This window comes from Neomonachus schauinslandi, chromosome X (genome assembly GCF_002201575.2).
Source record: "Neomonachus schauinslandi chromosome X, ASM220157v2, whole genome shotgun sequence".
Lineage (NCBI taxonomy): Eukaryota > Metazoa > Chordata > Mammalia > Carnivora > Phocidae > Neomonachus > Neomonachus schauinslandi.
The window spans coordinates 8,454,798-8,467,536 of NC_058419.1; the positions used below are offsets into that span (position 1 = coordinate 8,454,798).

General features: G+C 39.1%; 1 protein-coding gene across 2 annotated transcripts; it reads right to left on the reverse strand.

Annotated features, from left to right (window-relative positions):
* Positions 1-3,779: 3,779 nt before the first annotated feature.
* Positions 3,780-4,254, reverse strand: LOC110575479 (60S acidic ribosomal protein P1-like). 2 transcript variants are annotated; one of them, XM_044911501.1, is made up of 2 exons: positions 4,091-4,161; positions 3,780-4,015 (listed from the first exon to the last, which is right to left on the reverse strand). In XM_044911501.1, the coding sequence occupies exons 1-2, from the start codon at positions 4,159-4,161 to the stop codon at positions 3,817-3,819; spliced, it is 270 nt and encodes an 89-aa protein (XP_044767436.1). In that variant the 3' UTR covers positions 3,780-3,816. The 2 variants fall into 2 exon arrangements, with proteins under 2 accessions (XP_044767436.1, XP_044767435.1); XM_044911500.1 differs by having other exon boundaries at positions 3,780-4,254.
* Positions 4,255-12,739: the final 8,485 nt, after the last annotated feature.

Sequence of the window (12,739 nt, forward strand, 5' to 3'; positions counted from 1 at the left end):
CACACATATGCACGTGACCTATATATACATAATATATATAGAGAGAAAGGTGATGTGATTGGCATTTTTTTCATTTCTATTTTTTTATTGAAGTATAGTTGACATACAATATTAGTTTTAGGTATACAACATAGTGATTCGATGTTTGTATATATTGCAAAATGCTCACCATGCTAAGTGTACTTACCATCTGTCACTATAGAAAGTTATTACAATATTATTGGATATATTCCCTATGCTGTAGTTTTCATCCCCATGATTTATTTTATAACTGGAAGTTTGTATCTCTTAATCCCCTTTACCTACTGTGCACATCCCCCACCACCTTCCCCTCAGGCAACCGCCAGTTTGTTCTCTGTATTTGAGTCTGTTTATTTGTTTTGTTTTTTAGATTCCACATATAAATGAAATCATGGTATTTGTCTTTTTCTGTCTGATTTATTTCACTTAGCATAATAACCTCTAGATCCATCCATGTTGTTTCAAATGACCAGATTTCATTTTTTATGGCTAATTTTCCATTGTATATATACACCACATCTTTTTTAACCCTTTATCTATCAGTGGACACTCGGTTGCTTCCATATGTTGGCTATTTTAAATAATGCTGCAGTAAACATAAGAGCGCATATATCTCTTCAGATTGGTGATTCATTTTCTTTAGGATAACAAAATTGGTTTATTTTCATTTTTTCTTACAGTATTAACAAGTGATTAGTTACTCATCATGGATTTTTCCTTTTTATCATCATAACAAGTCCCTGAAAGACTCTGAAAGATTTACTGGAAGTATTTTCTTTTGCTGATGGTATTTCATCTAGTATTATTTTGTCTATTCTCTCATTTTTAATCCTTTAGCTTAGTTTTTTTTTTGGTAGTTTTTTTTGTTAGTTTACTATATTGTTATTTTTGTTTAAATAGGTAGGTTTCACCCATTTGCGGTATTGTCTTGCTTCAGTTTTCTTGTTTTAAGCTTGCTAATTTTAATGTTTCTTACTATTTCTTTTCTATTCTGAGTCCTTTTGTTCTCCTAATTGTTTTCTCTTCCTCACCCTCTTATTCTGCAGGTTCTTCTTTCACTACTAATAACCAGTAATCCAGTAAAGAACATCATAAAATTAAACAACAATAATTTGTTTTAGGGGAGATAGATGTTTATTGAATATAGTGCAAGGGAGTGGTGGGCAGGACAGCAAAGGAGAGACTGTCTGCCAGGAGGCAGTGGTAGGGGGCTATATTTAAGGGGAGGAGTGAGAAGGTATGGGAACATGTGGAATTTTCCTTTTTCTGGTACCTGTGCTATGGCCTATGGCTATTTTTGAGGTGGATTGCCACATCGCCTGTTTGCATTCAGCCGGTTGGTCACTGTGGGCCCTTTTACCTTACTCAGGTTTCCATTGCTCAAGCCTGTGGCCTAAAAGCAGCCTCTGCATTCCCCACTGACAGATTGACAATGACAAGTCTTTGGCGTTTGGGTGGAAATCTCATCTTCAGTAGCTGCTTCATGCTAGACAGGGTGATGGGGGGCGCTCTGTCCCCACCTAAACTTGTTGGTCTATCAGGGGTTCTGTGCAGTTATAGACCAGTGCATGGTATTAGATTAATATGCTGATAGGCGATTTGAATGAAATTCCTTGGTGGCCTGGTCTATGAGATTTAGAGAGAAGGGATCCTCTGATGGTATGGGCTGGAATCCTTGTTGAATCATCATTCGTATATGGAATTGCTGGATTCTAGAAGAGACAAATTTAACAAAGAGATTTAAGAGAGGGCAGCCAGTAATAAGGAGTATGAATATTGAGGCCAGGGGTCCTAAGAAAGGAAGAAGCCAGGATAACCATGACCAGGTTTGTTTCCAGAAAAACCATCCTTGTGTTGCACGTCCCAGGGGGAGGAAGCCACTCAGATGTGTAGGAATGTATTTTGCCTGTAGATGAAGATGGCAGCTGGATCCACAGGAACAGAGAAAAAAGGGGGAGGGGTGAAAGAAGTAAGGCGGTAGAGAGTCAGGCAGTGTCAAGGAACGGTCCCAACTTAGTCTCTAAAGTGTGCAGACTCACCCTGGACTAGCTTCCACTGCCAATTGCCCCACACGTTGGGAACGGAGACCTCCCCAGGGGATGGAGTGGAAGAGAAGGGGGGGCTCCAACCTGATTGCCCTCAGACCACACCAGGGAGTGGCCCTGGCCAGTGATCTTCAGTTGTCTGAGGAGTACTAGGGTTAGACTGCCGAAGGGCTGGAAAGAGAAAGGAGAGGGAGGGAAGGATCCCTCTGAAGGGCAGGAGGAGAAATACTTCACCCTTTCAGGGAAGGGCGGTCTGGCTGGCTCCCCCTGGCGCTTTGGATCCTCACTGAGGAGTAACCTCTGTCAGTTCCCCAAGGAGTACTAGAGTTGGTCCACTGAGGGAAAGTCCCGAGAAATTTCTGGAGAATCTGGGGAAGGTCTCGATCTGGCAGAGGTTGCCTGTGAGGGCCACCAAATGTGGGGTGATGCAATCGGGTGGAGGGCCACGGTGTGGGTGGTGAAGGAATTCACCCAAGACAGAACAAAGGAAATAGAAGTTTATTTTATTGAATACACTGCAAGGGAGCAATGAGTAGGACAGCAAAGGAGAGACTGCCCAAACAATAATAATTTTTAAGATAGACTTAGAGCAACAAAACTTAGAGGATTTAAGTCTATAGAAACCCAAAGCAATAGATCTTTTTCAGAAATTGCCTTAACTTTTTAAAAAGTGTAAACCAATGTGATATTAGTTAAATCAGTTTAATCGGAGGGAATAGATTCCAAATACATGTAGTTGCATTTGTGAATGTAAAACTGCTCTAAAAAATGAAGACTTTTATTATTATTATTTATTTTATTATTTATTATTTATTATATTTACTTAACCATATCAATTATTTTCTTGAGCCAGATTTATACGCATACTGGAAATACTAGGCTTTGAATGTGTCATGCTGTACCTCAGAATATACGAGTATATTTGGTAGTAAGAATATTGTGCACACACACTCCCTAAAATAAATAAATAAATAAATAAAATAAATAAAATAAAATCTTTAAAGTAAAAACAATCAAGAGTATGAAATTATGTATTCACTGTGATCTCAACCTCTGGCTCAGAGCTCAGCGCAGAAATTATAATCAGATGGGGAAAGTAGACTCATTTATCATTGACTATTTTAGTATGTATAAAGTAGAACCATTGTTACTTTGATGAGAAAAATATGACTTTTTTTTTACATTTTTATTTCTTTGATTTCTACTAATATTGAACCTTTTTCCTCCAAACTTATTAACAATTTGTTTTTTCATCATTTGTGAATTCTCTGTGTTATGTCGATTGCTCAATTGTACATAAAGGGTTTTAACATCTTTCTTAAACATTTATGTTGAGTTTTTAGAATAAGTTGCCATATTTATTAAATTTCTCAATTTATTGTTGGCCTTTTTACTTTTCTATTTATAATTTGAAATTTGGAAATTTTGAGATTTATTTCAGTCATTTATATCAACATTACTTTGTGATTTCTTTCTATTATGAAACTAAGGAAGTCCCCCTGCCCGTACTTGAAAAAATATTAATCTCTGTGTTCTAGAATTTTGTTGATTAATTTTACTTTTATTTTTCAAACCCAGCTGGAATTTATTGTGATGCATGAAATAAGATGAATATATAAATTCATTTCCCTAAACTAAAAAATAGTACCAGCATCATTTATTCTTTCCCCAGTGCTTTATGATAGTGTTCATCATGTATTTTTTTTTTTTTAAGAGTTCAGCTTTTTATTGAGCAGCTTATAGAAGAGGTTTAGTCAAAAAGACCAAAGCCCATCTCATCATCAGACTCCTCAGATTCTTCCTTCTTTGCTTCCACTTTCTTCTCCTCAGCTGGGGCAGCAGCAGGGGAAGGAGCAGGACCTCCAGCTGGTGCAGCGCCAGCTGCTGGGGCAGGTCCACCAGCTCCTACATTGCAGATGAGGCTCCCAATGTTGACGTTGGCCAGGGCCTTTGCAAACAAGCCAGGCCAGAAAGGTTCAACATTCACACCCGCTGCTTTAATGAGGGCATTGATCTTATCCTCCGTGACCGTCACCTCATCGTCGTGCAGGATGAGGGCCAAGTAGATGCAGGCGAGCTCCGAGACGGAGGCCATAAATGCTGGCGAGTGCTGAGCGGACGCTGCCGGGCACGGTGCTAGTCGCCGGATGAAGTGAGGGCCTCACCCCAACGCGGCCTTAGCTTCCTCTTAAGGCAGTGTTCATCATGTATTACATTTTTTATATGGCAAGATCTTTTTCTGAATTATGTAGTAGAGAGGTCTCCAAACTTTTTTGATCACATGCCTACCAGTACAAAGTATCTGTGCATGTTCCATTGATATATGTATATTAGTTTTATTACATACTTGTACTACTGTCAATTCATATGTTAACATTTATATTAATTTATATCTTGAGATCAAATGGAAATATACTTTTTAATATATTTTATCCCACCCCTGGTGAATTTTTTTGGCACACTGCTTATCACATGATTTCTATTATTTTAGTTTAGTAACATGCTTTAATTTCCCTTATGTCTAGTTTTTCCCTCAGGGTTATTCTTTCTTTAAACATTTATTTGACATTCCCTTCTATGTAAACATATGTATAATTTTCTGAAAAATCCCATTTGGACTATAATTGTAGTTTCATTCAACTTATATATTTTTTCTTTTGCCATCTTTAGATAGTCTTCTAATTCTAATTGTATAACTTTTGTCATCTTTATGTCTCCTGGTAGAATTTTGAAAATGACTGTATAAAATGGTTTATGTTACTTCTAGGGACTGTATGTATGCATCTGCTACTATGGGAATTTGATATTTGCTTTTTTTCCAAGTTATTTTTAACAGGTTATGGCATTTATAGGGTGACTATATAATTTTACCATCCAAACCATTTCATTTATTTTTTTAAAGATTTTATTTATTTGACAGAGAGACAAAGTGAGAGAGGGAACACAAGCAGGGGGAGTGGGAGAGGGAGAAGCAGGCTTCCCGCTGAGCACAGAGCCTGATGTGGGGCTCAATCCCAGGACCCGTGAGATCACGACCTGAGCCAAAATCACAAATTGGATGCTTAACCGACTGAGCCACCCAGGTGGCCCCCAAACCATTTCATTTCTGAGGGTGCAAGGGGACACTATTTTTTTTTTTAAAGATTTTATTTATTTGTCAGAGACACAGCGAGAGCAGGAACACAAGCAGGGGGAGTGGGAGAGGGAGAAGCAGGCTTCTCGTGGAGCAGGGAGCCTGATGCAGGGCTCGATCCCAGGACCCGGGGATCATGACCTGAGCCGAAGGCAGACGCTTAACGACTGAGCCACCCAGGCGCCCCAAGGGGACACTATTGATTATAACACTGAGTTGCAGGCATAAATGGGACTCTCCTAGGGAAATGAGGCCATCTGTTAACTAGGAACCTAGAAAGCCTTCCACATTGAAGAATGTAAGTGTAGACAATTCTCAAAATAACTTTCTGTGAAGGGGAGGAATAAGAGAATGGCGGATGTAGGGCAACAGAGAACCAAATAATGCTGTTTATTTTATTTTTTTAAAAAAGATTTTATTTATTTGTTTGACAGAAAGAGAGAGAGAGAGAACGAGCACAGTGGGGAAGCAGAGGGGGAGGGAGAGAAGCAGACTCCTTGCTGAGCTCAGAGCCTGATGCAGGGCTCAGTATCATAACGCTGAGATCATGACCTGAGCCAAAATCAAAAGTCAGACACTTAACTGACTGAGCCAGCCAGTTGCCCCTAATGCCGTTTATTTTTAATTGAACCTGTTTAAATGTTGATAGGAGGACATTAGTAAAAATAGAGGTGTTCAAGTGATATTAGAAGGTTGAGCAATTAATGATGAAAAGTCTGTGAAGAGGTCATGGGGGTAGGATTTTGACCACAGGAAGAATAAACCTTGTGCTTAGAAGGAAAACAGGAAAGATAGCTTTGTATGCAAATAATTTTGCAGGAGGAGGCTAGGTAACTGATGTTTTCCCATCACCTGTCAAAGCATATAGCACTGTAAAATACTGAAAATATTCAAGAAATTTATCAAAACATCGTATAGCACCTGTATTGGAAATGAGATTTAACATTTTTGTTTTTGTTTCAGTCACAATGTCAGTGAAAATCATTGCTCATTAAAATAATCCTGCAATTGTATATGCCTGTTTTTGTAATCTCCATGTACATATACTGTTATATTGTCATTTTACTTTTTTTTGTCTTTAACTTTTTGGCCCCCACAAGTGTTCCAAAAATACACTCCCAAGAGAAAGTTTACACATAAATAAGAGACAGTGCACTCTGGTTTTTATTTCATTTCTATCTCTTTTAAGCCCTCCCCACTCCATTAATTCCATTACTTAAAACAGGTATGCATAGTTTTTGCTACATTAAGTTGTATTATTTGTGCATTCTGTGTAGCACTTCTGTTTGGTAGTGTACATTGTGTTTAGCATAGGATTTAGACACATCTGAGCACATTTGGAGGGCCTATCAGGCAAAACCTCCAGGGGTCCATTCTTCACGAGGGGCTGTGGAGTCTTCTTGGAAAGAATTCATCCCAAGACAAGATAGATTTCAGATACCCAAATCATTTCAAGGACCTTGGGTCAGTGGACAATCTGAGTGATAAAAAATACACTGTACACAGCCTCATCCTTTCCAATTGGGGCTGGAAAATCCTGTCATGTAGAGCCTCTACCACTTCTAACAGCCCACTTCTTTCTCCCAGGTGCACTCATCCTTCGTTCTAAACCTTGAGCAGAGCCCTGTGCCTTCTTTTCTCTCCCCTGCCCTTTCCTTTCTACCAGCCCAGCAGTTCCTGCCCTATGCCAACTCCCTCTAGAAGTGACAGGAGACGCTAAAAACTTTATAGTAGTCATCACCCTCATTGCTGTAGAACTTAGTTAGGTTTACAAAAGGGACTACCACACTACATAGTTTCTAAACCAGGTTTTCCCCTAATGCCAGGCATACCTGTTGTATCACCTATAATATCATTTACTTAACATTTTCCTTTGAATCAACTCATGACTAACATCTCCACTTACCTTTATTTTGTTCTAGGCAGTAGTACCATGAAATCAGTTTTGATGTGCTAGCTACAGTTTTAGAATATGTGTACATATTGTATATAATATATACAAAGACATATAACTATAAAAAAGTAGCATAACAAACCCAATGGAGATATTTGGGATGGACGTTTTTCCTTTCAAATAAACTGCATGGCGTGGCAGTTGCCTGTTTTATTTACTGATGGGAGCAAGGGTTTCTCTTTCCTTACTTGTTCTACCATCTACCTTAATTCATAAATGACTAGATTTGATAGAACATGTTTATGTTTTGAAATAAGCCATATCAAAGTCTTTCTTAACACTAACAAATAGGCATTCATTTTTAAAAATATTTCTTTATTTATTTTTAGAGAAAGAGAAACCACAAGTGTAAAGGGGCGGGGAGAGGCAGAGGGAGAGAATTCTAGCAGACTCCTGGCTGTGTGCGGAGCCAGACGCAGGGCTGATCTCAGGACCCTGAAATCATGACCAGCCCAAACCAAGAGACGCTCAACCGACTGAGCCACCCAGACACCCCACAAATAGGCATTCTTATAAAGAAAAGAGCAGCTAGTACCATCTTATCTTATCTAAAAGTCAAAATGATAAGCTATGAAACAGTATCCCAGCAGGTATTTTTAAGGATTGTTTGCCAAGGATAATTTATTGATTCCGAAGCATTTAAAATAAAAGATCAGATATCAGATTTTTTAAGGTTTTAAAAATAAGCACATTTTGTGTTTGGAGTTGAAAAGAGAAAGTGTTATTACAGAGTAGATTTTCTTAGGCAACTGTAATAACAAGGATCAAGACATCCAAGACTGAAAGAAAATTATTTGGCCATAAAAAGCCTTCAACAAAATCCCTGCTGTTCATCATAGTACAAACTTTTCCAGAGTGTCACCAAACATATGAAAGCCATGTCTAACCATTTTCTCTAAAATATTGAATCATACTAATAGAAATGTAGTATTAAAATGTTTTAGCTATTGGAGTTAACGTGGTGACCTTCAAATTTCAGGACAGAGATAAAGATACATTGAGTTACTCTCCTTGCTAGGGAGGCAGCACGATATAGTATAACACATCTTGAATCTCAGACTTAGTAACCATGTTGTCTTAAATCACTTCAGCATTATTTACCTTAGTTTTCTTGGTTATAAAATGGGAATAATAGTGATTCTTCTCTGGGTTTTTTGGAACATAAATGATAGGATAAATATGCAACAGTTTTATAAAGTGCTATATACATCTTTAAGTTTTCCGTGTTCTGTTATTAGTATTGAGTCTTTCTCTGGATATGTTTATGACACTTGGAGATTTGGAAAAGAAGTATTTGTCCCCATCCTTCTGATGAAGGCATTTGGAAATCTTATTTTTTAGGAGGAATGATGGTCATATTGATATGTTCCATTTTTTAACTTGATTTAATTTAACTTGTTTTGATTTAATTCTAATATATTAAATTTTGTTTGCATTATTTTTGGCAGTGGTTTCATTCTTTCGGTACCTAAGGTTGACTTAGGCACTTGGAAAGTGTGTTAAAGCTGCATAACTACCTTGGTAAAAAAAAAAGACACCACAAACTGGTTATTTAAACAAGAGAGAAGACTTGTTTTCCCATCATATACTTTTATCTGCCATGTCATCAACTCTCAACGTCAGAGACTTTTCCCAGGATTAGCTTTGCTAACTTTCCACAGCTATGCACCCAGACCTACTGACCTATATTCACTAACTCTGTTATCTAACTTTTGAAGATTACTACTTTTGTTATAGAATAAAGCCTACATAATTTCATTCATTCAGTAAAAATTTCTTGCTCCCATATCCTGGGAAGGGGCTGTGCTAGATTCAAAGGTGAATATAAAGACATAATTGACTTCAGAAAGGTCAGGATATAGTCATGGAGATGAAGTCATAAATAATCATAGTGCATTGTGTTCAGGGAAATGAAAGTGGACCACACTGCTGCTATGGGGAAATAGAGGCCTAAGACTCAACCTAGGTGGGGGGCGCCTGGGTGGCTCAGTTGGTTAAGCATCTGCCTTCGGCTCAGGTCATGATCCCAGAGTCCTGGGATTGAGCCCCGCATCTGGCTCCCTACTCAGTGGGGAGCCTGCCTCTCCCTCTTCCTCTGCCTCTGCTCATGCTCTTTCTCACTCTCTCTCAAATGAATAAATAAAATCTTTAATAAAAAAGACTCAGCCTAGGCCTGTTAGGGAAGGCTTCCTAGATGAGGTAATATCTGAAGTTCATCATTCAATCATTTAGCAATTGTGCTTTGATAACCTACTATGAATGTGCCCAGCTTTGTTCTAGGTGCTTGTGATATATGGAAAATTGGGGATCATTCTTGCTCTCTTAGCATTTACATTCTATTAAAAGAGACATCAGATAATTGCTCAAGTAAAATCAAAATTACAACCATGGTAATTGATGTAGAGGAGAGGTACCTAGTACTAGGAGAGCTCATAATAGGCATATTTGTTCTAGTTTCTGGTTAGTTTGGGAGAAGGTTTCCCTCAGACCATAACTAAGAGCTGAAGGATGAATAGGAATTGATTGGTTTGGGTTGGGCCATAGAAAAATTCTAGGCAGAAGGAATAGTATGTTTAAGAGGGAATGTAGCCCCTGGGGTCTTTAAGAAGCACCCAATAAATAGCAACCCTTTTCACTGTTTAGGTTTTGAGTAAGTTCAAGGGGGAAAAAAGAGGAGTAGGACATAAAGATGATACATGATGATCGTAAAGATGATTCATGTATCATCTTTTTAATGACAAAGTTGTTACTGGAGAATGTCACTTGGGCATGAAAGCCAAATTCCCTTCCTATTATTGAATACCAGAATTAGTCATATTTACCTGCCTAGTTACAAAAGATTACAGACTACTTATAGTCTCCACAGAAGGGAGAAGGCTTTTGTGAAATTTACAACATGAAGAAACAGAACATGATTTGAACATTGTGTAGGGTGAGTGGAAAGACTATGTAGAAGGGAGAGGTTGAAGATAAAAGTGGGCATGAATGATGAATGAAGGTTCTGGGAGAGGTGGGTGGGCAGGGACTGGACTAGGGTGAGGCATGTGAAGGGTCCAGGGCACAGAGTTTAAGGAGGCACTCATTCTCAGGGTTGTGCAAGTACAAGGTTGGCACCACAAAAGTAAGCACTCCTTAAATATCGTGTCCTGAGTACCTGTCTTGCTTTATCCTAGTCCTGGTCTTGCTGAAGGGCATGAAATTGAAGGCACAGGGGAGGAACTGGCCATGAGAAAGAGCAGGGAGACTGGAGGAACGATGTGGGAATAGAGATGTCTACAAATAATGAAATAGTGTACAGGAAGGGAAGGGAGAACACATTGGATGGTCTCAGGTTTCTTGATGATGAACTAGAAACAAAGTCAACAGCTTGAAATGAGCATGGAATTTGAGAGTTGTGAATATTGAGAACATGCTGACGAAGGAGGAGGATACTCAAAAGCAGTACTGAGGGCCTTGTTAAGACTGAATATCAGTCTGTATCATTGTTTGATCATTTCCACTTGTGTGCAACTGCCTGGGTTCATGAGTGGCAGAGGCACCAGTCCAGAGGAGAGGTTTTACAAGCTCAGTGTGACAGTGAATAGGGATAAACAGTGCAAGAGAGAGAGGAGCTTAGGAGTCCAGGCGATAAACCATGGGAACCAGGCACTGTATAGAGACATGCACGGTACAGATGCAGGGTGATCATTGTAAAAAAAAAAAAAAAAAAAAAAAAAGGTAAAATCAAGGGAGACAATAATGGTCTCAGTGAAGCTGAAGAAGAGAGATGGTCAGAGTCAGGTTGGGTATATGAGACCTGGGAAGAATACCAGTGATTTATTTGCATTCTTTTGGCAGATGAATCTATTCCAGAGTGTTTCTGAGTGAGGCCCTAGATGCAGATGGCTGTGGATGTGTAGCATTGAGTGTCAGTGAAGTTTAAAAGATGAAGGAATTAAGAGGATCAGTGACAGCATGGTAAGTCCACACAAACAGTGAATGCCCTAGGATGGTGGATGGAATTGGATTACAAATATTCCCAAATGCCCACTGATTAGAAAACGGTAATCAGTGGGGTTAGAGCATGGTTTAGTGAGGTAGCATGAGTTTCAAAGAAGGAAAACTTCACTTTTTCTTTTAACATGAGTGTAAAACTATGTAGAGATGTAGAGGCTCTGATTGAGAAAGCTTCCGAGGAATGGTGTCTTCTGAGGGAAGTCAGGTTTCATTTGACTTGAGGGGGATGTAGAAGCATACATTGCATGAGGTTCATGATAGGCCCGGTGAAAAGATTGTGGTTTTTTTTTTTTTTTTTGATGGGGGGGAGATGTGTTCTTGTATTATTGAGAGAAGTACAGAGTGGTATGGAGAAAAGAGTAATAGGGACATGTGTGGACTCTGGTATCACATTGACTTGGCTTCAATCCTAGCTCCAGCAGTTAAAAGCCCTGTAATTGTGAACAAGTTATTAACTCAAGTTCCTTGCTTGTAAAATGGAGTTATATGGAGGTCATGGATTATTATAAAGAGTAGTGAATTAATGCATGTTTGCTGCTTAGCACATAGTAAGTGCTAAATAAAAGTTATTATTATGATGATGATCAATTACGGTAAGGAGATGACCAAAGATAATAGAGACATGCGGGCTAGCAGCATTAGCTGACTTTAAGTTGTAATTAGAAACCTGGAGATAGGGGCACCTGGGTGGCTCAGTCATTAAGCGTCTGCCTTCGGCTCACATCATGATCCCAGGGTCCTGGGATCGAGCCCCACATTGGGCTCCCTGCTCGGCGGGAAGTCTGCCTCTCCCTCTCCCACTCCCCCTGCTTGTGTTCCCTCTCTCACTATCTCTCTGTCAAATAAATAAATAAAATCTTTTTAAAAAAAAGAAACCTGGAGATGTTCACATCTGTGATATAGTATGGGATACTGAGGCCAATATGTTGGAACATGGTGACAGGGCATCAGTGGGCATGCCAGAGCTGTCCGTCAGGTTCATTGGCTTGTCTCCTGGTGTTGGGATGCCATAGCTCAGGCTTTCAGTAGTGGCAAGAGTAAAGTGGCAGTTGGAGGTAGGAAAGTAATGGGCAAAGTTAGGATGGTTCTTCTACCCACTCCCTTCTACTTTGCTGCAGAGAGAAAAGTCCTATGTACATGAAGAGTGAGGGACTATGAAGGAAGTTGAATTAATTGCCACTTAAAATATATTCTCTTGTTATTCTGTGCTTACATAGAGTTGTTTTCCTCACAAGGATTCACTGCGGGTGTAAACCCCACAAGGGAGGAACTTCTGAGAGCTATCATGTGTTGCTTCCATTTCAGTGTAGTAGTGCAAGTGGAATCCTTCAATTCCAAGAATATTTGTTGGATAATCTCTATGTACTTGGTAACCCTGCTAGATCCCAGAGTTATCAGGAAATATATCTTACTTTTGTATCCTTCCCTGAAAACCCTGGGTTCTTGCAGAAATCTTATGATTGAGCTACAGTGTCCAATGGGGGAATAGGAAGCATCAAATCTATTTTTGAACGATCCTCTCAGCTTAGAATTAGATCAAATAGGATAGAAAAATCTCTCTCCAGTGTGAGGTTTGAACTATGTGACTTA